Source organism: Typopeltis vanoorti, chromosome 11 (genome assembly GCF_054136105.1).
Source record: "Typopeltis vanoorti isolate ZY-2024b chromosome 11, IOZ_Tvanoo_1.0, whole genome shotgun sequence".
Taxonomy (NCBI): Eukaryota; Metazoa; Arthropoda; class Arachnida; order Uropygi; family Thelyphonidae; genus Typopeltis; species Typopeltis vanoorti.
The window spans coordinates 48,565,798-48,592,355 of NC_143559.1; the positions used below are offsets into that span (position 1 = coordinate 48,565,798).

Below are 26,558 nucleotides of genomic sequence, written 5' to 3' on the forward strand. Positions count from 1 at the left end.
ATTTTTAACGGCTGTTTCAATTTCCTCTTTTGATTTAATGATGGGAACTGGACCAATATATTTTGGAAGTACCTTGGAGAGCCTTTCCCAAGGAATGAATGAGTGAGGGGGGGGGGATTTTCAAGGTTTTCAATTTTAACCGTATTGGGTTATGGTCTGATGAGAGATCGTTAATCGTCATTAAATTGTATTGGAGTCTGATGTGCTACAATATGTCTATGTCCAACACATCAGCCTGACCATAAGTGTTGTGATGGGTGGGGTCAGCGGGACTTATTACATGAAGGTTGTTGAAACCAGCATAGTTTTGTAGTATCTGTCCATTTTTGTTGGTGGAACGGCTATTCCAGGTTGAATGCTTGGCATTTAAATCACCTGCCACAATGATAGGCTCTCCGGTATCGAATAAGGCGTTCAAATCCGAGAACAGTAATGTTTTTTGTGGAGGATGATATGCTGCAAAGATTTTTAGTTTGCCAACAGAACTAGTGAGAATCTCAATGCCGGTGACCTCGAGGTTAGTGTTAGGAAGGATGTTTATGGAGTGATGAGAGATGAAATTTTTAATGAAAATGGCTGTGCCTCCTCCTCTGTGGGATAGTCTATCAGCTCTGTACAGTTGGTATTCACAAATGTTGGGGTTGTCTGAAGATCTTTGCAGCATATCATCGCGTTCCACGCAATGAGCTCTGGAGATTCTTTTTTTAATTTGTTACTGTTCATTAGTGAGCACTGAGATAATGGCTTGTGTGTCCTTTAGAAATCTGTTAGTAGAACTTTGTGAAGGGTTGGATCTGCTAAAATCCAACAGCATATTTGCGAGAGAAGAGGTAATGATAGCTGTCAGATTTGTGTGTGGTGTTGTTGTTGTCTGTTCACGGGATGACTGTTTAGGACGAGTTACATCCGCATATGTCCTAGATTGTTGTTTCAGAGTTACTCTTTTGGGAACCTCTGGCTTCGTCTGAAGGGCGTCTGACCTTTTATATTGAACTTCAGGAAACTGTGAAGTAATCTCTGATGTAGGTGTGCTGAGTGAGGAAGAAAATGTTTCTGCTTCTGATTTTCCATTTCTTGGATTGTGAGCGCATCCTTTGTAATTGGCAGTGTGAGGACCACCACAATTTGCACATTTAGCCGGGGTAGATTTTGGTTTAGTGCATGTATTTGTTGGGTGGGCGATCCCACATTTTAGACATCTGAATTCAGCTCTGCACATCTTCTGGGCATGCCCAAATCTTTGACATCTGTGGCACTGCCCTGTTGAAGCTCTTTTTTCTAAGTGGTTCTATAAGTAATTTTTAGTCCACGGATGGATGTCAGATCATATATTTGCTTATAAGCTTGACTGATCTCAATTAGAACCAGTAGCATTGGAGTCTTGTCTTTTTTGGTCATTCGACTGACCTTAACTGGTGGTAGGTCTTGGTGGTGTAGATCCGCAACCACTTCTTCTATGGATACTTCCGAGACAAATCTGATTACTTTCTTGAGGTTTCTTTCTGATCCTAGTGAAAAGGTGTGATACTGTATACCTTTGGCATCCAATTCACCAGTCAACCTTCGATAATCCATCACTGAGCAGGGCTGTATTTTAATACCTTCTGTGACATTCTTTGCTTGACTGTATAAAATCTTTAAATTGGACATCCAATTTATCTTTTCTCGCAGAATAATCGGAGGTATCTTTTCCCTTGAGGAGGTAGGAGAGTCTGGGTCAGGACCGTCTTCTTCCATTCGATCCGCTTTGGGTGGTTCAGAGGCTGCAGTTTTGCGAGCGCGAACCTCCTGATAATCGCGGTGATCTGCAATGGAATTGTCACCAGCAGTTGTTTCTATTACGCTGGTGCTATCTTGATGGATACTGGGAAGAAGTTCAAAGAGTTGAGGGTCATCTGAATCAATCTCTTTTATTTGATGAATTACGACTTTACCTGGCCATTTAGTGTGCAGTAGATTGCCTACATGCTTGAAGACAGCCAGATGTTCTTTGAAATTTAGTTCTTCATATGGTGCCTCCATGATTTGCTCAAAACTCTGTTCTGTGGAACAGGACATGCCTTGCCCTTGTCACGATAGCAAATAGACAGTTGCTTATATGAAACAATGGCGATCCTAGCGGCAGTAGGCCTAGCATATCGCCCTTGTAATTTCAATTGACTTACCTGGATAAACCACTATGGAAAAATAAAGTGTCTGTTTATGGTAGCAGGCAATTAACTACTATTACTAGTGAATAAGCACAAATCGCTAAAAAACATATCAATCAAATTCGCAATTCACCATCAATAATACACGAAACACTAACACGCGAGCCGCCATCTTTTTCATAATCGTGATCATGTTCAATAACTTATCCTTATAAGGACTGGCTTAAAGGGGCGAAGCAAGAATACTTTTCATCTTCCTCGTTATCTGTAGAGGACAGTGTAGGGATAAGGTGTTATTGAACTATTAAAGCTCTGATCATGACAGGAGGGTAACAGCAACAGCCGAACCGCAGTTAAACTTCATTGGTACAGCATTGCCATCCATTACCCTCCAAGGGTATTAATCACCGACTGTTTAAGAAAAGGTGAACTCTCAAAAAATCGGACGATCTCTAGACCACTCCATAGTGGGCGAAAGACCGTCCATATCTCAGCGTTGGTTCCACTCAGTGACGGGCTCCCCCACCACCGAGCAGAACCGCTCAAATTCCGAAGAAAATCATTCACCGACAAAGCCCCTCAGCGGGCCGTGCCGGAGAACACTTTGCCCGGAGACTCAAATTGCTCCCTTAAGGCAAAAACCTTAAGAGAGCGAACACAAAAACTCTCGAATCTCATCGCCCAAGGGGGGCAACAGTAACAGCCGAACCTCAGTTAAACTTCATTGGTACAGCATTGCCATCCATTACCCTCCAAGGGTATTAATCAATCACCGCATCTCACGGTCGATTCCAATTATCTCGATTGTTCAATAACACAACATTAACATTTCTGGCTAGATGGGTGAAGCAAAATTGCTTTTCATATTCCCCTTTGTCTTGTAATGGAAGAAGTTTGAATGGAGTGTTTGTGAGCTATATGCTCGTCCATTGAGGGCAGTGAAGTTAGTTGCGTTCAGCTGAACTTAAAATAGATTTTGGTCTTTTAAATTTGTAGATTTCTTCTTCATTATATTCCGAGGCTTCCTTGATTAACGGGTTTGGATGGTTACTTGTCTTGGTAAAGAACTTCTCAGCTAGATTTATGAGAAAGGAAGAGATATAAGGGATATTAACTTCTCTATGGATCTGGGTGTTTCTTATGAACCAAGGGGCATCCAGAATCATCCTCAGGCACTTATTCTGTAATCTCTGAAGTTTTAGAATGTTAGAATTTGCGGTGTGGCTCCATGCTGGGGATGCGTAAGTGATAACCGGTCTAATTACCATCTTGTAAATTGTTAATTTTGTTTGCATGTCCAGTTTACTTTGTCTGTTGATCATAGGGTAGAGCTGTGCTAAGACGTTGAATGTCTTTGAGGAAATGTAACTAATATGTTTGCTGAATAGGAGTTTACTATCAAGAATCACTCCAAGATATTTAACGTCAGTCTGCCATGGAATCTTTACTCCCAATAAATAAATATCCTCCATGGTATGGATTTTCTTTCTATTAAACAGTATGGCTGAGCTTTTCTGAGGGTTAACTTGGATCCTCCAATCTGCCATCCACTTTTCTAAAGTGTGTATGCTATTTTGTAGTTTTTTAGTTGCCAGTTTTGGGCTCAGTGAACTTGACATCAGTGCAGTATCATCAGCATATAATGCAGTGAATGTTGTTCTTGGGTTCAGAGGGATGTCTGCTACATAGATTGAAAACAGTAGAGGTGCCAGAATAGATCCCTGAGGTACGCCTGCCGAGATCCTGCGTCTGGTCGAAACCGTTTCGCCTACCCTGACCTGCATGTATCTGTCTTTCAGATAAGAATATATTACCTTTATTAGTCTGACTGGGAAATTAAATTTTATCAGTTTGTAGAGAACTTGATTGCATACTTTATCAAACGCCTTCTCTGCGTCGATGAAGATGGCAGCTGTATTGAGTTTCCAGTTGAAACCTTTAGTAATGATTTCTACCAGCCGGTGCACTTGTTGGGCTGTACTGTGGGCCCTACGGAAGCCGAACTGTTCATTAGGCAAAATTCCTAACTTATCTGTTTCTGCTTGGAATCTTGAGAGGATCACTTTCTCTGTTACCTTTCCGGGGCTGGATAATAGGCTTATGGGTCTGTAGCTTTCAGGAAGGTGAGCATTTTTTCCTGGCTTCTTCAGTGGTATGATTGTGGCTGTTTTCCATGTAGAAGGGAAATGCTGGAATCTAAAGATAGCATTTGTAATGTTGACGAGATGGACTATGGCCTTTCTAGGAAGTAGTTTTACTATTCTGTTAGTTATGCCATCCGGTCCTGGAGCTTTTCCATTGTTTAGATGGGAGATGATATTTATCATTTCTGCCGGATTTGTAGGAGTGATATGTTCTGAGTTGACAATGTTCTGTCTTAACGTTCACCTAACATGACGATGAATCTTGTACATAAGGTTGATATTTAAATTAGTATACGATGGGTTGCACTGAGATTCTAGGTTATCTACTAGTGCTTCGGCTTTCTCTTCATCTTTGTGAACTGTCCCTTTCTTGGTTTGGATAGGGGGTATGAGTTGCTTTTTGGTACGGATTGCTCTTAAGAATTTCCATACAGAATGATCTTCGGTATTGATGTTAGCCAATTTGGTTTCCCATTGATGGTTTCTGTGTTTTTGAAGAGCCTCTCGGACCTGCCTGTTTAGATTGTTCAATACTGTTTTATCTTGTGGGGCTCTGGTATTGTGGTATCTCTTCCTGGCTCTATTTTTTGCTCTGATTAGGTCCATGATTTCTTCAGGGATACGGTTTGTTGGGTTGAAGACAGTTGATTGTCTGACTGATTCAATTGCTTTCTGAATTTGTATGGTTAAGTTATTTATTGCTGTGTCAATCTCTTCCTTTTTACTGATATTGGGTACCGGACCAATATGATCGGGAAAAACCTTGGCTAACTTGTCCCATGGTATGAATGTGTGCAGAGGAGAGAATTGATCTGATGAACCTAGGTTGAGCACTATGGGACTGTGGTCAGAAGATAATTCGTTGACTGATTCCAATTTGAATTAGTATCTTAAATTTTTAAAAATGGCAATGTCCAGCACATCCGTGCCACCCGAAGGGCTGAAATGGGTGGGCTCAGTAGGGCCAGCGACTACAACAGAGTTAAGCATTGCATAGTTGAAAAGTGTGTGGCCTTTGGTGTTAGTAGATGAGCTGTACCAAGATGTGTGTTTTGAGTTGAAGTCTTCTGCTATTATTATGGAGTCATTTGGACCAAGTACGGAGTCCAGATCTGTTGTCAGCAGAGGAATGCTTGGAGGGTTATATGCAGCATAGATCTTGAGACTCCCAGCATTGAAGGTATGTACCTCCACACCAGTCACCTCCAGGTTTACTGTTTTGGGCTTGTCTATTGTGTTATGATTCAAATAACTCTTTATATATATGGCTGTGCCTCCACCTCTTGTGCCAATTCTGTCGTTTCTGTACATAGTGTATCCACGGATTTTTGGGTTATTAGCTGGTCTTAGGTGTGTTTCACCAATCAAGATGATATCAGCACTGAGACGAGTTGAAAGTTCTTGTAGTTCCAAAATCTTGTTCATCAATCCATTTGCATTCCATGCTATTATCCTAAGAGCTTTTGGTTTGAATTTATTATTCATGACAGATTGCTGTTATAATGTTTTGAGTGCTTTGCAGGAATCTCTTTCTGGAAAATGTTGAGGGGCATGTCTTGCTGAATTCTTGCAGCATAGTGGCAAGTGAGGCTGTTAAAACGGATGTTATGTTGGAGCTTTCTAGCTCGAGAGATGTAGGAGGCTTAGTTCTTGCAGCCTCAGCATATGTTTTGGTCGTGGTTGTTCCTTCTTGTGAGGAAGAAGGCAAGGTGTTTCGGACTGGACGACGATTTGTTTGGTTGCTTAAAACGTCGTTACGTGGCGGAACAAGATTGACGTTTGTTGGTCCTCGGTTTTTTGGATTGGAAAGGCATCCCTTGTAGTTGGCGGGATGAGGTCCTCTGCAGTTTGCACAGCATGCTGGAGTTGTGCGAGGTTTGGTGCAAGAGATGGTCTGGTGTCTCTCGCCGCACTTCAAGCACTGTAGGCTGCGTTACATAATTTTTGGGCATGTCCAAATCTTTGGCATCTGTGACACTGACCTGCAGATGCTCTTTTCCTTAGAGGCTCAGTTGTAATTTTGAGACCGCATACTACAGTCAGTTCATAGATCTGCTTTTGTGTGTTGTTTATTTCCACCAGCACCAAAGCCATTGGCCTTTTATCTGCTTTTATCTGGGGACAGGCCCTGTCTGGAGAGATCAGTGGACACATCTTCAGGAGTGATACCTTCAGCTATCCCACGTAGAACAACTTTCAGGTTCTTTTCATTAGGTAAAGTGAAGGTGTGGTATGGGACGCTAGCTTTGTCCAGAAATCTGGTCATCTGTCTGTAATCCGAGACTGTAGAGGGTTGTATTTTAACTCCCTCATCTGTGTTTTTTTAGCCCATGAGAATGAGATGTTTTGCTCTCTTAGGGCTGATGAGATAGGGATCCATTTTTCTTTATCCCTTAATATGACTGGTGGTATCTTTTCTTTAGGACCATTGAGTGCTTCTATCCCTGTTGTTTTGGGTTCTTCCACATTGGTGGAGATTTTCCTCTTCTTTTTGACCAATTGGAACGCTGTATCTGTTTCCAAGGTATGATGTCTGCTGTCTTGGGATGTAGCATCTTCCATACTCGGGGAGTGTGCTAAATCTGATTGCGTCTGAGTTATGGGCTCTTCACTCATGTCAACTGTATTATCCTCTGTGACTGCTGTGGGGGGGGGATGTGTCAAAGAGCTTGACTTTTCCTGGCCAATTATCACTCAGCAGCTTTCCCAGTCTGAGGAATTCAAAGTAAACTTCCTCGAATTTGGCCTCATTTAGAAGTTTTGCCATGATAATATTCGGAAATAAGTCACAGATGGAGAAAGAGTAGAGATTGCTCAAGTGTTCCGTGCAGGTAAAGATAATCCTGTGGACTTTTGAGGGTCGACTAGCAAATCCCGTAGACACACTAAGGTGTCTACCAGCAATAAGATGTGGTGATATAAAATACAACAATGGCGATACTAGCGGCAGTAGGCCTAGCGTATCGCCCTTGTAAATTCAATAGACTTACCTGGATAAACCAGTATAGAAAATAAAGTGCCTGTTTATGGCAGCAAGTAATTAACTGATATTATTAATGAATAAGTATAAATATCTAAAAACATATCAGTCAAATTCACAATTCACCATCAAAAATACACGACACGAAACCCTAACACGCGAGCTGCCATCTTCAGCCGAATAAAATAACACAATAATCCATTATTATTTTATATATCATTTCTAAGTAAACTGCTGATAAGTGTATACATATAGTACTAAGATATAGAGCTAAAAATAGTTTAATTTAATAAGTTAAGTAAAATTCAATAAGAATATTAAAGATCCATCTTTTTTATAACCAAATTTAATTTCGTTTAATTGAATCTATGATGTATTACAGGAAATTTCATAAATAAATAGGCATTTCTGTATTCTCGAATTCCTGATATTTATGAAAACCCCAAATACAACTGCGTCTATTGCATATTAACACCCTGAATATATTGCAAAATCTTCCACAAAACTAGTCACATCAAATATACAACTCGCTTACAAACATTGATTCAAGTTTGCTCACTTATATTGTTTTGTGCGTACTGCTGCATTCTTCTTACAAATTTCCAATGTCAGCGCCAATTTTTGCTGTACCGACTGTCTAAACGAGGAGGGGGGAGGGAGAAATCGTATTCTGACTCTTTGGCATTTCAAAGTCGTCTATTTCTTATAGGTTTTGCACAAGCATTTTATGAGAGGAACAAAAAAAAAAAAAAAAAAAAAAAGATGGCAAAGTGGAAAAATAAAAGCTATTGCTGTAGTTACGATAAAATGTAGTCGTTTTTTTTTTTTTTTCTTCAATCAAATAAAATGAAACAGTAAGACAACGGGCGAGACGAGTAATGGGATGGCTGACTCATCTATTCCACATCCACAAGCATCCTTCTGGCCTCGTTTCTCTTCAATATGCCACCGGTCTTATTGTCTTCTTTTTTTTTTCTCATGTGGATATTTTTTATTCTCCCATAAATCCTTCGCACTTCAATAATTTCCTACTTATTCTTTTCCTCAGCTATTTGCCAATATTCGCAGAAACTCAAGGAGCCTTTAAGACATCTCCCCCCCCCCCCCTACAATTGGTTTTATCTCATTGCTCTTTCATCTCGCCTTGGGAGGAAAAAAAAAAATGAGCTTAGCGAATGCTGCACCAAAATCTGACAATACATCTTCACTGAATTTTGCAACGGAAATTGTGAAGTTAGAAGGAAAATATAAGTGATTTAAAAAGTAATTCTTAAATACCTCCGTTCATTATCAGTCTTAAATTTATTGCAATTCTTATGCATTCAGGCAACTCTTTCCTCTAAACATTAAAAATGAATGTAATCTATATCTTAGATAAAATATAAAAATTTAAACATCAGAAATGACTTTGTTCATTAATTTCATAATAAATTATAAATTCTTTTAAATGGTGTTTGTCTTATTAATACAATTTTAATGTTAATTTTCTGAAAAGACTATTAATTTATATTGTAATATGTATATTATTTTATATTTTATATTACTTATTAAAAAAGCTAATTTTTTTAAATCTTCATTTTTTTTGTGCATAATACAGAAGTATTCTTATGTTATATTTAAATTATTTCCTTCTCATCTTTGGTTATTTATGTTAACTATTAGCAGTTGCTTGCACGAGAAAGTAGCACTTAGAAGAAAGAGAATAATGATATTTTGTAGGCTGAGAAAACTACTGACAGAAGCTGTCTGTGCAGGGAAAGATGGGATTATCATTAAAAAAAAATAAGGCGACAATAATCATTTTATTTTGGTAGAACTTGTATTTTTATTAGAAAATTTGTTACTGTTAAGACTGCATAATACGAATAACTAAGATCGGTATTATGATAGTATAAGATGGCTATTTTTTCCTTAAATAGAACCCTGACAAATATGCTGACAGTAATTTTGTTATTAATCTCTTTCGAAAAGAAACCATTATTCTTTGTAATTCATGACATTTTTATTATAATTTTCAAAAATAATCACGTTCTTGGAGACAATGATTTGTGGTTGTGTATCTCGGGTTACAAATTCTCCATTTTCACATCAAGATGGTATCAGAAGCAGTAAATTTTTACTTGTAAACAGCTTCTACCAGCGATGTTTTGTACTTTATTGATATATGTAGTTCTATATCATATTCACGATGATATAATTGCATTTATTAGTTGCATTTTGATGCACTGTGGGGCGCGACCCACTGGGGGAGGCGGCATACTTTCCTACAGATAAAAATTAAAACTGCTCCAAATCAGTTTTAAAAATAACAACAAATAAAAATACAGAAAGAAAAACTTTTGATGATACAGGTTTTAATTATCATGAATTTCAAAATAACTAGTAATTATTTTCTTCTCTCGCACTTATAAAACGCGTGTGCCAGAGGCAGTGTTGATAGTTCGGCAGCGGCCGCATCTTTGTCAGAGTTCTGGATACATATTGACAAGGAATTCCCAACTTTGAGCCAAAAAGCATTGAAGATCTTTATTTCTTTCGCAACAACTTATTTATGCGAGAAAGGCTTTTCTGCTTTGACAGCTATGAAGTCAAAGTATCGTTCAAGACTAAATATTGCTAAAGAACTTCGAGTGGCCATTTCTGATATTACACCACGTTTTGATAAACTCTGTTCTCAAAAGCAGGCAAAATCCATCACATTAGACTTTGACATTTAAATGTTTGATTATTTTACAGAGAAAACTTAAATACTTGTTAGTTAAATATTGTTTCATTTCAATACATATTTTGGTCAATTGCAAGGTAAAACTAATTTTTATGGTAGGCCTAATATTGTGATACTTTAATTATTTTGTGTCAAAAACTTGTTAAATAGTATGTAGAAAACACAAAATAAACTGAATAAAACATCAAATTTAGTATGACTTCTATTTTGATAAATAAAACGGGCGGGAGGGGGCGCTGACAGTGTTATCTTTGTAGTGGGGCTCAGAGGTAAAAAAGTTCGAGAACCACTGGTCTACACCATCAGGTTGTGGTAAGTAAAAATAAAATAAAATCAATTTCAATATTGTTAATGTTGATTCAATCAATATCAGTATGAATGCTAAGCAAAAAAGTGTAATCTTGCACAACAATTTTATATCTTATTATAAATAAGTTATGGGAGAAAAAATGAGCCGAGAAATGCCAAAACATAAAATAATAACAGGAGTATTAAGTTTATCGTATTCTTGTTCTATTTTCCGAAATAAAAGAAATATTAAATGCCGATTTCTCCATGTTCATTGCGATCAATTTACCAAATATTCCGAATAAGTTAGCCAGTAGGAAAAAGCACCAGAAAAGAAGACTACATTTCTGATTTCAAAAATAGGGTCTTCTTTGTACACAATTTTTAAACAAAATTAATTAATTCATTTCGAGGAAGTTGACTTAGTAGATAACTACGACAAATGAAAAGTGCAGTTACACGAAAGACGAAGGCTTTAATGATCCATGGGGGTGTTGTAATAGCGAGTTCTTCTGTAGAATTAGTGATAATGACTACACTGCAAATGGTGTCTTCAAACATCCTTCGTAAACTGCTCATTCCATCATCTCCTCACTCTTTCTCTCTCTCCCCTCACTGCGACCATTTGCCTCTTAGCAACGGTTAGGATGCTATTTAACTTTTCAATCGATACACGCACAGCAGTATACACTATGGGAAACGTTCACTAACAAAATTAAAGCTCTACTTAAAATGGCCTTCATTTTCTTCTACCCCCCCCCCTCCCCATCTCTCTCTGTCCTCCAGAAGCTATCTGCTTCCCGAACTTCCTCTGTTTCTTTGAAGCAAAAAACACGAAAAGACGGTGCCTTTCTTTCTGTCTTGATTGATCGGTTATTCAGTGAGAAGATCATCTCTTAGGACCCAAGTGCAAAGTGTTGTACTTTCTTCATAGGGGTTGTATCTCTCTCTCTCTTTTTTTTTTTTTTTTCATTCACTACTGAGACGCTACGTGGCAATCGAACAAACACCTGAAGAGTATAACTTGAAATAGAGAGAGAAGGCTGTTCATTTGTCTGGTGGAAAAACATTGTCGTAAATCCATAGAAACGAAAATACATTTACATTTACAAATTACAGTCTTATTAAATATTATTACAGTCTTATTAAATAAGGCTTTAGTATTCAATTTAGTGTGTTCAAAAAAAAAAATTGGTGGTATCTCAGAATGAATGCTATAATCAATTAAAAATTACCAAGTAACAATTACGCAGCATAGAAACTTTATCAAAGCTATATTTAAGAAAAATAAGTGTATTTCTAAAACTTCTTGAATAATTTAATGACTTAAAAAATCCTTCAATATTTTTCTAAAATTTCATTTAACATATTACTTTCTTTTATATTCTATATGAAATATTACTGAAGTTTATTTACTTATTAAATACTTAATTTTAGTGCATAAAATTTCAAGTTGGAAAATAATATTTTTGCACTTTTACAATTTTGTGAACATAATCTTCAAGCAACGATTACTATGATAGCCTGTTGTGCGAGACAAGCTAAAATATTACATATTTTGTTCTTTCCGTCCCTCTCCAATTCAGAGAACAGATTGCACAGGATTGTGACCCCCCCCCCCTCTAAATCGACTTATAGCACCACCTAACGGATAAAAACTGCAACATCATAGTAGTATTACGTAATATTTTATTAAAGTTGAAATGAATTATTTCAATTGCTGGATTCAGTATTCCAAACAGTCGTGATAGGTTCTTAAAGTGTTAATATTTAACCATCTGAAACAATCAACAGAAAATGAAAATATCAAAATGTTTATATCGTTGAGATGAATAAACAAAAGAAGAATGTGAAATGTAAAAATAAAAATACTGTTGTTAAAGTTTAATTTTTTATTATTTTTTTTTCCGGATTTATAATAATTTCGGAAATGCATTGAATGGTCTATTATATATTTTATTTACAGGGAAAACATATACAATGGTTGGGAGTAGTCACTCAACACAAGAACTTGGTGTTATTCCTTGCGCCATCACCTGGCTTTTCAAACTGATAAATGAGCAAAAACAGAAAACTGGAGCTCGATTTTCGGTTAGAGTATCAGCTGTAGAAGTTTCCGGACGTAATGACACACTAAGGGATCTTCTTTCAGAGCATGCTACTGGTAAGTTTATTTTTCTTTCAAATATGATTATTATTTAAAATTAAAAAAAAAAACTAGAATCTCTCGGCAGATTAGTCAAACACATTATCAAAACACGTAATAAGTCCACTTTGTTATCTAAAAATAAGGAAGTGGTTTTTGCCTTTTTTTTTTTTAGTTATGAATTATTGTAAGACAATGAGATAACTGTAAATGAGATTGTGCTTATCTAATGCACATAAAAGTTAGAAAAGAAATAACAATAATATTTTAAAATAAATATTGTTATTATTTTTAATATAAATTCTGAATATTTTTTATCAAACAACGAAAAAATACTAAAAAAGTTCAAACACCTATCAGTAAAATACATGAATAATATTGGTATATTCCATCGTTGGGTTGAATTGGAAAAAGCAGTAAAATAAAAGTAAATTTGGTCGTTAGATGGCGCTAGTCGAACATGCTATATTCAGAAATATACATTAAAAATTAACGAATTTCGAAATGTGGTGAACTCGAATACACTGAAGCCAATGATAATGAAAAATGAAGGAAATGAAACGATCTTATCCAAAAGCTGAATATACGTTTTAAAAAATTGGGTGCTAAGAATCTGAACGTGCATATCTTTAGCAGCATTTATTATTCCATCTCAACTATATATGTATATATATATATAAAAAAAGGTTGGAAACTCGCAATTTTTTTTATTGCAGTGCATGTGTCCAATAATCAAATAGTGATTCTTTTACAAATCTCTATCTGAAAAACTGATAATTATAATGATCATGGTATTCATTTTTCATTATCATGGGCTTCAATGTATTCGAGTTCACCACTTTTCGAAATGCGTTCATTTTTAATGTATTTCTGAGTATAGCATGTTCGACTAGCGCCATCTAACGACTAAAGTACTGCACACGACCTGGAGCAAAATTTGTTTTATTTATGTTTTGTTTATTTGCTTCTTCTTCTTAACGGTTGAATTAACATTTAATAAGTTTGGCACGACCTAGCGTTTCAATAAAATCACAACTTACGAATGCACCTTCGGGCAAAATATATTTTATTTTCCTCTTCATCGTGTATCGTATTCAAAAATGGGAAGAAGATCAAAGAAAACCACTTGAGTGCTGGAAACGAAATTTGGATGAAGAACGAGGAAAGAGTGCAGGCAGAAACTATCAATCTTCGTTCGATTAACGTATCTTAGACACTCTTAAGCCATCAAGGAAACTAAGTCTCAACAGAAGAAAAAGAAGCGCAGGAAGAGGGGGAAAAAAATCCAGGCAGCCTCTGAAAGGAAACTTCGTAAACCGTTTTATCTTATCCAGCCTAAGGAATTATTTAATTAAGGTAGTCAATAGTGATGAGAAGTAGAAGCCAAGAAAACGGAGAAGATAAATTAATTATCTAATTAAGCCGCCTAACAGACGGAGCCTGCTTGAAAACACACACAAGTAGGATATTGACAGCGACATGATTTCTTCGTGTTTCTCAAGAACTTTTCTTTCTTCTAATTTTATCAATCTAACGTGGTTTGTTAATCTTCCATGAAGAAACTGCCACCTAGTAGCAACTTCTGAAACTAGATGCAGTACTTGTATATTTCAAGTTTATATTTTTCTACACATTTTTTTGTAAGTAACTCATAGTAATTCATTTTACTTGGTAGGCACGGAAGGTAGCGGAACATCCCCTGGTGTATATCTAAGAGAAGATCCCATATTTGGAGCTCAGCTTATGAATCAATCCGAATTGAGAGCGCCTAATGCAGAAAAAGCTGCCTTCCTTCTAGATGCTGCTCTTGCCAATCGCATTGCTGGTACGTATTTACCATTTATGGTAAATTCATGCCATTTATCACTAGAATTCAAATAAATAGAATCTGATTTCTGGAAATTGAAATATCGTATTGTTTTTTTTTCCAGATTCAGATGAAGACTCAAGGAACTCCCATTTTCTTTTTACTTTACATGTGTACCAGTACAGAGTAGAGAAAGGTGGAAGAGGTGGAGGTAAGTCCTTAATGCTATATATATATATATATATATATATATATATATGACATCTATATCATATATATGTCATACCAGTGTGTTAATTAATGACACGATTCTTTTATTAATTTTTATTTATTTATCTTTTAGTGGCAGGTGGTCGAAGTCGCCTTCATCTTTTTGATCTTGGAAGCTGTGACAAACAGGTTAAATCACGAGATGGCGCCACTAGTAGTTTGTCTTTGTCTGCCTTAGGAAATGTCATCTTGGCGCTATTCAATGGACAAAAGCATGTGCCTTACAAGTAAGTAAAGCAGACGCTCAAAACCCATAACTAATACTTTTATTGCAGAGACATACCTTTTGTTATTTCATATAATTAAGTTGTTTAAAATAATTTTAGACTAAACCATTAACGATGTAACAAATTTTTAGGCCAACTTCCAGTGGATTCCTTCAGTATTTATTTACCAATGACGCTATGTTTACTTACTGATGAATCTGACAAAAACTGATGTAGCATCAAATTTAATTGTCCTTAGTGAAATCTACTACTTTTTAAAAATTTATTTCAACATTTTAATAAATTGATGCAAAATTATATAAGGGGGACCGAAAGTAATCAATTTTTTGAACTACATCTTTAATATAAATTTTATTAAAGAATAAATTAACATTATTGAATTCTATAATCGCCATCGTTAATTATAACCTTATTCCAACGATCTACTAAGTTTAGAATTCCTTTTTTGAAAAAAGTTTTTTCTTTGGAGGCAAAAAATGATATCGAACTCCTTTGGACATCATCTTGCGAACGGAAGGTTTTGTTTCTTATGCTGTGTTTTAAGGACCTGAATAAGTGATAGTCACTAGGGGCAATATCCGGCGAATATGGAGGACGTGGTAGAAGTTTCCATCCTAACTGCCTAATTTTTTTCTTGAGTCATTCTTGCAGAATGGGGTTTTGCATTATCTTGCTGCAAAATTACCCCTTTTCGATTGACAAGCGCAGGACGTTTGATTAACAATGCTTGATGTACTCGCTCTAATTGTTCACAGTAGATGGATGCTGTGATAGTCTTACCTTGATCCATGAGTTCGTAATGAATAATTCCATGAATATCCCACCAAACGCACAACAGAACCTTTTGTGGATGAAGTCCATCTTTAGGTGTTGGAATTGGAGTTTGATTTAGAGAAAGTCACTGCTTTTTGCGTTTATTATTCTTATACAGCACCCATTTTTCGTTACCAGTTACGACTTGTTCCAAAAATGGGTCATTTTGTTGTCTGGTCAACAATGAATTGCAAATCGCCCGTCTTTGTGTTTTATTGTTTTCTGACAGTTGATGCGGTACTCATCCACCCTGTTTAAGAACCTTGCCACTCTTATATAAGTGCTCTTGGACAGTTGACCATTATGAATTAAGTTTCTCTGCTAATTCTTGTATGGTCTGTTTTGGATCTGATTCAACGAGTCTTAAGAGCATCGTCATCTAGAGTATACTAATTTCCAGTCCTCCCCGCTAGATGTCACTGCGTTCAGTAATTATAATCATCTTAGATATTCATTAATTTTAAGTATTTTCTGACAACTCATCCAGTGTTATACATTAAAGCTTTCATTTTTCCTCTTTTTTTTTTTTTTTTTCATAATTATTTAGCATTTATCTTACTCTCCACCTGTCAACATTTACTCTTTCACCCACTCGGTAAAGCTGTGTAAATAACTCCATTCACTCCATTATATATTTTTTTCCTTCTTCGTTTACTCTGCTTATTTCTTCATTGAATTTTCTCGTACACGTTGTACGGGTTCTCCTGATTACTTTCCCATGTTAATCTATCCTCCTTTTTCTGCACACTTAATTCCTTTTTTTTTTTTTTTTTTATCAACTTTCATTTTCCGTTTTGTCTCGCATCTCTCTTTGTGGGTTTCTTTCACTCGAACTTTAATTAATGTTAGAAAGGTGACACCCATACTCGTCATTCTCCGTATACTCTCGAACTGAACCGCTTGGCGGAAACCATAAAGGTTTGTGTATGGGTGAGAGAGAGAACGTTTGCTCTCTGCAACGGGATCTCTGACAGGTGAAGCAAGAGCGCCGATCTTCCCAGCGTTCCTCCCGTCTCTAGTAACAGATGCCAGGGACTAATTACCCCGCCAGTAATGAGCTTCACTTCCGTAGGAAGAGGTTGCTATACGACAACACTGTAATCACTAAGGAGCCCGTGTTAATTATAATTGGATCTGGACTGTCGCTAAAGACTTGAATCGTACTGGAACATATAATGAAGTTGTACGGACCTTGTTTCTGTCGTCACAAGAGAGGAGTGGGTCTTCTTCCCCCCCCCCCCCCACTTCATACTTCTTTCATGTCTTGTGCTCGGAGGTTCTATTAATATGACACCTACCATCACAGTACCACGTGAGGGTCGGCATCACCTCTATTGTTTCACGGATGCTTTCCGTGGTTCCCGGAGGTCATCGCCAATCATTGACTTCGCTTTAATAAGCTCTTCGATAATCTCAGACGGCGAAGACAATAATGTTACCATGGCAACCGGTACGAGGTTGGAGTATTCTGAACCAATAATGCGTCTCAATACTTTAGCACCGCAATCCGCAGATATTTTCCGTTTATTGCACGGTTATTAGTTGTGGATGTGCATACAGAAATCAAAAACAGTATTTAAACTGAACGTAATGCGAAACTAGAGAAACTATTGAGATTGTTCAGTGACTGTAAACTCTGCACTCCGATGTTAAGTGCTGTATCAGAATTTGCCACAAAGACCAAGAGAGATGAACCTCAAAGTAATAAACTCGAAAAATTCGGAAACACTGTTTTAATGATCATCTGAATATTTTCAGGATTACCATCAAAATAGTCTGCGTGATATTTTCGGGTGTATGATTTTAATAGCGTCACTGAAATTTTCAAGAGTATCGGAACATTTTCAGTTGCCCCATTAAAATGTTAAAACTCAAATGCTCCTATGTTCGGATGCCTGTGTACTAAACGATGAATTCGCACCAAATAATTGAAGTATAAATTACCATAAAAGAGAAGTGAAATGTAAAGAGTGGAATATGAGATACGAGACCATATTTCACGCGATCTGATCTAATGGAAAAGTATGAATAGCAGTACTTCCCAGTTACCCTCCATAGCGTCCTGAACACCATCATTCCTCCAGACTTCGATCCGTAACCTAAATAAAAAGAACTATTGCGTAAGAACACTTTACCACCATTCATGAGGTTTCTGATGAAGTGACACCCGACTTATCAAATGTCACCATGGATTTAAATATATATATATATATTCTTTATATTAAATTAACAGACGGTTCCAAAGAAAAGCCCCCGAACTCGGTAACTAACTACAGTACATTTTAGTTGAAAAACATGGGCTCGACCATCTAGCACATGGAGAATCTTTATGAGAATGTTTTGAAGAGGTAAAAATTAGTTTTTCTTCCCAGAAATTGTTTTTTCATCCTGAAAGTCTGTCAGAGAGCACATGCAATTAACAGATATAACACATAAGTCTCATAGTTGCCTCTCTCGTAAGCCACAACCCAAGGGTCAGCATAATCATTCTCCATTATTTAACCAACACTTAGTGATACAGCAGTTACTTCTCTTCGCACTTCATATTAGGAAAAACCTGGTTGTTGTTAACAGCTAAAAATTAATAAATCATGAACTAAATCAACACATTTCAGAACTCATTTTATTCCCATTTTTAAATTTTATTTTCCAGGGACAACAGACTAACCCAGCTTCTTCGAGAAGCTTTCAGTAGTCTGACATGTAGGGCTGCCGTGATCGCCCATGTATCGGCAGCACCCTATCACTATGCAGAAACCCTAGCTACGATTCAGTTGGCCTCAAGGATACATCGGCTAAGGAGGAAAAAACTGAAGGTAAAATCTTATATTGATTTATACCAAATAGTCACACTATATAGAACAAATATTTCGTATAAAAAACTGGATTACTGTCTTTTACAAGATCTTAACTTAATACTGTAGTAATTGCCACTACCTACACTTGCTATAATAATAATAAAAAGACAAAACATGGTAATAATTCAAAAGAAGAAGCTTTTTTTTTTTTTTTTTTTGTCACGCATGACATGCTTCTAAAGATTCATAACATCTCTCGAGACAGGTTACGAAGAATTTTGTTTGATAGTTTTGTAGGCGCGGTTTAAGAAATGAATGTTTCTGCAAGCTTGCCAAGACAAAGAAATAAATGAAAGCAGCCATAGACCAGGGAGAACGCAGTGGAGATACATCCTCAAGAATAGATATGAGGATGGCACGTGTAGCTCGCATATTACAAATGGTTTTTATCACTCACGTTTAATGATGCAATGCGGAAGTAACTTTTTTCCCCCCAACACCGAATGCAAATAAAAAACAAAAGACAAAAACCACGCATTAACTAAAGGTTTGTTTCGACGAACGACATGTTACCCTTTTAAAATATGTTGTATTTTATGTAAGTAGTTGTCCAAGCAGAAGAATCGTCACCCAGTGAGTTTTGTGGATTTTATTAGGATTGGACATCAACAGTCCAGTATTTAGATTAAAATTAACTTTTTTCATAGTAATGATAGTATATTAATAGACCACGGAAGTTCAAAACTGTAGCAAACTCTCAGCAGGTTGGCCAAGTCTATAATACTTCTGCTCTTAAACCAAAGGTTGTAAGATCACCGTCGTCCTTACTGGAGGCCCGAAGTGGCTTTTTAAAAAAGTTCCACGTTGTTCAAATCAGTTTCCATAGCCTACTTAAGGTACTAAGATCCAATAGGTTCGCTACCTTTTTTTTTCCAGTATAATTCATAAAAAAATTAATACACATACAGTTTCAAACACTAATAAAGTCCTTTTAAATCACTTAAGAATTTCATTAGTGAGATTTTGCATTTGCCGAATTTGGGTGCTCAGTCTTGAGGAAAGACTTGGCTTGCATTGATTAACAAACCATTAAGATAGTGAGTACTATCGGTAGAACCTAATAAATACATTTATTTAGCATCACAAATGATACTTCATCATTGATCAAACCAATATAAAAGAATAATAACAGAATAATGAAATACAGATTTGAATAATAAACAAAAGAATAATGGTTGAATGTTAATTTACATCATTTCATTCATCTCGCTTTCTCCATCTCTATTGATGCGAGTTTAATGTCATTATTTACTTTGGTGATATTAAGCAGCTTTCACTGGAAGGATGATATTCATGTATACAAACATAAAATCCGTTCGTAATAGAAATCACTTGACTGGCAAACATAGAACGAACTGTGATCAGATGACTAACAAACTATATGCCGATAAGAGGAAGCATGTCATATTTACAAACTGGATCCCCTTGAGATGTATATTCTTGAAAAAAAGAATGAAGTTTCATTAAAGTAATGTCTAGAATGTAAGTAGCGGGTTTAGAAGTTTAATTGTTCTAATAAAAAAATAAAAAAACTGTTATTCGCTATATCACTCATCAATTAGCTAAAAAGGAAAATCCGTGTATGTATATAGCCACATTATAATACTTTACTAGATTAATGAAAGCTAGATAGAGATGTTGATCATAAAATCAATTTCTTTACTTTCATACAATCACAAATTCTCTTGTTCTTATTCCTTTCAAAGTCTAATAATAATTCATGTTTCTATCTGATTAATACAACACTATGCGTGTTGTAATGCTGCAATTTTTCGTTCCAGTTCTCCACGGCTACAGGCGACAGTTCGGGAGATGACCGAGGTGCATGCCGACCATTCACCCGAATGCAAGCAGTAGGCGAAGAACCTGTGAGGACAGGAAACAGCGACCCAGACTACACCTCGAGCAGTGAACAGTCGTGCGACACGGTCATTTACGTGGGAAATGCAGGAGTTCCTTTAAGCGAACGCGAATTTACTGATAATGAAGGACCACCTTCTTCTCTTCCCATCCTTAAGGATCAAGTCCTTAAGGACTGTCCAACAATTACTAACAGTCGAGCGGCGGCAGCTGGAGTCCATGGAAATAAGCAGAACACTCAGCAGCAATCAGTGGGCAAGAGTGGTACAAAAGAAGAAAAGAAAGGAGAAGTGCAAGGGAGTAAACGTGCCTTACCATCATCTGAACCGTCAGTGACGGCCTCCCCAAGTCCCTCACCTGCAGCAATGTCTAATGTGCAGTCTTCCCCTCGAAAATCCCTCACCCGTCACCAAAAAGATGCTAGCAGCTCACCTAAACCTACCAAACATGTGATGGCTGGAGCTTCCACCTCCACTGCATCTCCCCTACCTCAGAATAGTAAACACACAGTCTGCCAAGGTTCATCTGCCGATCTGACAAAAGGGACAAAACATTCATCTCCTCATCATTTGCCCAAATCTGCAGAAAGTTCCTCTTCCCCTCAATCTCCAAGAAAAAGTGCCACCAAACATCATTCTCAAAGGCACAGTAAACACGAACAACATGCAAGTCCACGTTCGTTAGAACCAAATCCTAATAAGTTGGGATCAAAGGATCCCAAAGTCCAAAGTGATGAAGCTTGGATTGATGGACCGAGATTTACAAAGCCAAAATTTGACTCGCGAACATTGCACCAGTTGCAAAAGGAGCAGTGGGTAGACGGACCAGCGATTTATGGATTCATGGATGTCCACAAAGAGAATATGATCAGGAAGTGGGTTGAAGATCATTCTCGTCATGTGCAAGAAAACTACACGCAGATCCAAAAAGAAGTTTGGATCGATTTTCCACCAAAAAATGATGACCGTTTACTGAATGGAATTCTAGAAAAGTATGTCCCTCCATCTGATAAGACTGCCAGTGGCGATTGCAGCCGGACTGTACTAGAAGCTCGGAAAGAAAATACAGAGGTTGGAGAAGAACTAACAGAAACCAAATCGAACACTGCAAACAGAACAAGGTTGGTTGTGCCAGAAGTGAGTGCTGAAATATCTTACAGGAGAGAAGAAGCATCACGAACTGGTGGGGGTGATGACTGTACTTTGGTCAGTATGCAGTCACAATGTGTGACAGTTGGAGAAATCCATCCAGGTGAACGGTTAGCAGATATTGACAACCAGGAATGCAGTCGGTTCAGCCAGCGGCACTCTGGTGGAGTCCCTGAAGAGTTTGACGACATTTCCAGCAACTCTGCAGATGTCGATGAGTTAGATAACGACGAAGACTTCGAGTTTACTGATACGGAAGAACCCATTGGCCCAACTGCCATCTTCAATATTCAACATCGAGAAGCAGAAGCGTCGTTTAGCGATTCTCAGAGGGTGGAGTACAACGAGAGTGATGAAGAGAATGCAGAAACAGTTGAAGAAATCGAGCAAGAAGTTATCATGCAAGATTCTTGCATTCAAGTAACAGAGGAAGATATTTTTGCAGCTTGTTGTTGGCCAGATGAAACAAACATGTCCGAGCATCCCCTTCCATGTGACCAGGAAAGCAACGATGGTAGTGAACATCCATTGCGCATTCTCAGTGCTGAGGGACTTAATCTTGCATCCTCCTTCACTGACTCGCGTGCTGTAAGTATGGACTTGGACAGCATTAGTGTGCCAGACACGTGGAGAGACGATGGAGGAAATAACTATCAAGGAGTCACATGGCGATTGCTTCGTGGTACCACACCATTAACAAAGAAGACATTTACAGAAAAACGACTTGGTGAAGAATTCAGTAGCGGCATGAAGAATAATGCACTGACAGAGAAGCTTCAAAGGATTGTTCGGTTGAGAGAAATGCTACAAAAAAGTTTGGAAGGCAAAACCGAAAGGAGGTATATGATGAACGCTCTTGGACATGTGCCTTTATCTTCCTCTCGTCTGACTATGTCAGAAATGATCTACAATAGCAGAGACTCTAGTCTAGAAGATCTTTCGGAAAACGACATCAACAGCATTCACAGTGAACCAGCGGAGTTGGACCTGGACAAATACGACTTCAGTTTTAATGTCAAGCCAATGAACGGACTCCGTCTAGAAGCTTTTTATAATCGGATACACAAAACTCCTCTGTTTAGTGAACATCCTTTGTATGCCAAGCCAACACAAGTAGTGCCTCCTATTGTCAAGAAGCCACAGAGGAGATCGTTTGTGGGAGAAAGCTTGCATGGTTACTCTGAAAAGAAAATTTCGGATATCTATGATAAGGCTGCTCTATTAAAAAGCTCAGGCACTCTCAAAAGGAAGATAATGACCTCGTTAAGGCATCCGGATGGATCATCCAATCCTCATTTAGATAGATATCCATCAGTGAATGAACTAAGTAAAGAACCTTTGGAAATTAACACGTCTTCTGGTAACAAACCTTCTCCAAAACAGCAACGTTCGCCCGGAAGTGGTGCTATAAACGTAGAAGAAACTCCGCCAGATAAAGAAGTTCGTGATGTCTTGGAAGAAACTCGTCCTTTAACCCAGGAATCATCTCCAAAAGACCTTAGAAATTCCAATTATACAGAAAGTCCTGCAGAAAACCCTGAAGTTTCTGATAGTCAACATTCAACAGTATCTTCACGAATTTCTAGGTTACTGGGAAATAAAGGACGGGCGATGTTCAAAGCTGACAAGCACGAATCGTCGCACAGTTTTCGCCATTGCAAGCGAAAATGTTCCAAGATGAATCATCCTTGTCTGCAGTCCAAGTTGAGCCCTCTGAAAAGCCTAAAGCATCCGGATGCTAATCAACCACCTTTCATCCATCCCTGCCTTAGCAGCAGTTCTTCCTGGACCCCAAATACCACTGTGATGTTGCCTCAAAACGAATCGCTGTACGTCTCCCCCGACTTATCTCATCGCACGGCAATCCTGTGTCGAAGTACTTCCACTCCGATGAGGCCTTTCGTCGATGGAAATGGTTGTCTCGTCAGTGACACGGATACAGTGGTTAGTGCCAGTAGTTTTCCATCGCCGTACACAAAGGTCGCGGCTCCGTGGATGGTCCGACATTCGAGTAGTGGACACGGCAGTGACAGTAGTGTGAACAGTACGGACTTGAAGGAGACCAAAGAATTACTGGGAAAACCAGTGAAGACGCAACAGTTCAGTGGGACGAGCAGTGGATATGAAAGTATGCCGCGAGATAGTGAAGGAACTCCGCTGTCGTCATCTAGTCAAGACTCGAGCAGTGAAGTGGGTGGGAAGAGAGAAGGAAGAGGCAGAAAAGGGACCAGAAAAAAATCTCAAGGTAAAATACATTCATATTTACACGTCATGAATAATTCGTTATTGTTTGATAGGAGAGGAGATTCTTACGTTGATTTCTTTTTCTTCTACGTTCAATAGCTAAACATTTTTTTCTTCTTCTTTTTTTCTTTTTAAATTTAGGTTCTGGAAAAAGAAGTCGATCTGTTCCTGCGAGAGCCCCCATTACTACGAGTACCACATGGCAGCACATTTCCGTTCCCATAGAGCGCCAGCCAATGACGGGTAGGGGGAGATTAGGTCGCGAATGGAATGACCCCTCTCTATGGAAGTCCGAAGAAGAAGTTTGTTGTACTGGTTTACTCTGCTGTAAAATAATGGACTTTTACTGAAGAGAAAAAAAAATTGTGTGCGTGTGTGTGTGTCATTCCGATAGGGAAGAGTATCAGATGTTATGCCTTTGTCAATGCCGGCCATTGCATCGGTACATTTGCTTATGAACAGTGAGAACTAGAGATGTACAGGCATGCCAAGTTCCTTCACGATCGACCTTTTTTCATACAACTTTGATAAACCTGATTTGGTGTACAGCACAAAATAAAGAGATAAAGCACTGAATTTCTTCTTTGATTTATCGTACACAACACTTTTCCCCATTCTTCCTTGTTCCCAAGATTCGGTGAAGAAATGACGTCACTATTCACTCAACAGAGTAGTATCTTCTAACTATCTGTTACAAGTTAGAAGCAGATACAAAAAAAAACTGGTATCACAAAAAATCGTGGGGATGCTTTCGAAATATACATACACACTGCAAGTACAGTGTATACGTGTTTGGATAAAATATCAAAATTATGGTAAAAATTTTTAAAAAAATTAAACATGAAAAAATATTGTTTATTATCAATAAAATTATACAGTTTGGTATAATTCAAAATTACTTAAAAATAAAATATATTCTTCTTGCTTTGTTTCATGAACAAATATTGTTTATTATCGATAAAATTATACAGTTTAGTATAATTCAAAATTACTTAAGAATAAAACCCATTATCATAACCCCAATAATGTTCTAAAATAAAAACTATAACAAATGTTATGTCTTTAATTGTAATGTCCAAATATTTAAAGAGACGGAGTAAACACGATAAGCACTACGAACACTCTACTACTGGCGCAAACTGCATATAAACAACAGTGGAACTGCGCGACGGACAGTGCCGCATTATGCTAATACCTCGCATCTCACTATGACGTGCATATGCTTGCGCGCGTTGCTGCCATATTGCTACGCAGTATGCTATATTGCACTGATTTTTATTATTTTTTATACAAAATAAGAGCATTGTATAGGATTGTTGATGATAAAATTAAATATTACAAGCAAATATAAATAAATTAATAAATATATTTATATATCGAGAAAAATTGGGGGTGCTGCAGTTCTGCAATGCCTATGCACGAGCCGCTCTCCTGGTTGCGAGTTAGCAGCAGTTTCAAAAACCTGGTATTTTATTGGTCATCCTACGAACAACCATAATTAAATGTCTTCATTGTTTTAATATAATAATTTTCGCTCGTTTGAACTACTGGTTGATAGCATTATCAATGTCAAATGTGAAAGGTGTAATATCTAAATGGCAAGTTTTATAATATTTAGCGAACTGTTCAACTTTTAATTATGCAAATGACTTTGCAGCCTTCCGAGAGTGTTGATATCGGAAACAGACCTGCTCCATTCTCTCTTGGTACGGTATACGCAAGCAACCGCAAAGAGTCCCAACTATTACATGATAAAGAAGGGAAGAATGTTGCTCATACAAACTTATAAAAATTATAAAAATAACGAATATAATTATATAAAAAAATAATATAAATATATATTTATAATATAAATATCGCATATAACGTGACATACTTTTATACATTATAAAATTTTTTTTAAAGAATAAAGTGCTAACTAAAACCTTGATTAAATAAACGAATAATTTTAAGGGTGTTTTTCTTTTTTTTAAATAAAGGAGATTGTATAAGGTTATTTAGCACGGAGTGGAGTTACTGCTGAAGCAATTAGGACATGAGGCTATTATGTCTGCTAATTATGTACGTTCTCTGGGCTAATGTATCTGCTTTGCGAGATGAAAAATTCTACCACTTTATGAGACCGACTAGCTCACATTCGGTTGAAAGCCAACCGAATTATGTAAATAATTGGGGGGTTTCACTTTCGTTGTTTTAATGCCAATGTTTTTTCAACGACCGATAATAAACTCCATACTTCGGTCTCCAACTATTCTACATAGATCAAATATATAGTTTTTTTTTTTTTTTTTTTTTCTTTATGAAACGTGGCTAGGTTTTAATAGCAAGGAGAATTGGCTAGGACATTTTTTGTAATATAAGTTTTGAATACTTCGTTTGGTGTTGGGCCTTACTTTAAATTTCTCCAATGATTAAAAAAAAAAAAAAATTAAAAATAAACTCCGAATTTTCAACAGACACCAATTAGAATTAACGGTTTTCCTCATTCTTGTTACCCTTACATCCATAAATCGTTGGTAGACATGAACTCAGTTATGCTGAATATATCTAATTACTGCTATCCCAAAAGTTATGTATAAAAAGCGCTCAATATGGGGATAAAAAATTAACAGAGGAGTTATTATCCTTATTTCTCTCTTACACACCGAAGTTCACTGAAACCCATTTGCAACTACTAGAACAAATCAAAATACGTATTCATGTAGAACATTTGTACACAATAATGATCTATGGCTAGTAAAAAATTAAGTTTCAACAGAAATTCATTAGAATATGCTCGAAGAAAATAGTATCACAGAGTTGCCAAGAATACTGAGCCATCGATTTAGCGAGAGATTTAATATCGGTAACTGAAATAATTCCTAAAGTGACTAGTTATTACATCTCTGCATTATCTGA

General features: G+C 37.1%; 1 protein-coding gene across 3 annotated transcripts in view; it reads left to right on the forward strand.

Moving 5' to 3' along the window:
- Positions 1-24,236, forward strand: part of LOC150101559 (uncharacterized) — a 166,048-nt gene extending 141,812 nt beyond the window's left edge. For all 3 annotated transcript variants that reach the window (XM_090400083.1, XM_090400084.1, XM_090400085.1), the window contains 7 exons: positions 12,254-12,451; positions 14,109-14,258; positions 14,365-14,451; positions 14,584-14,737; positions 18,204-18,366; positions 20,190-23,661; positions 23,802-24,236. In XM_090400083.1, coding sequence (XP_090256209.1) covers positions 12,254-12,451; positions 14,109-14,258; positions 14,365-14,451; positions 14,584-14,737; positions 18,204-18,366; positions 20,190-23,661; positions 23,802-24,010 — 4,433 coding nt within the window. In that variant the 3' untranslated portion in view covers positions 24,011-24,236. The remainder of the gene's footprint in view (positions 1-12,253; positions 12,452-14,108; positions 14,259-14,364; positions 14,452-14,583; positions 14,738-18,203; positions 18,367-20,189; positions 23,662-23,801) is intronic.
- The last annotated feature ends 2,322 nt before the right edge of the window (positions 24,237-26,558 follow it).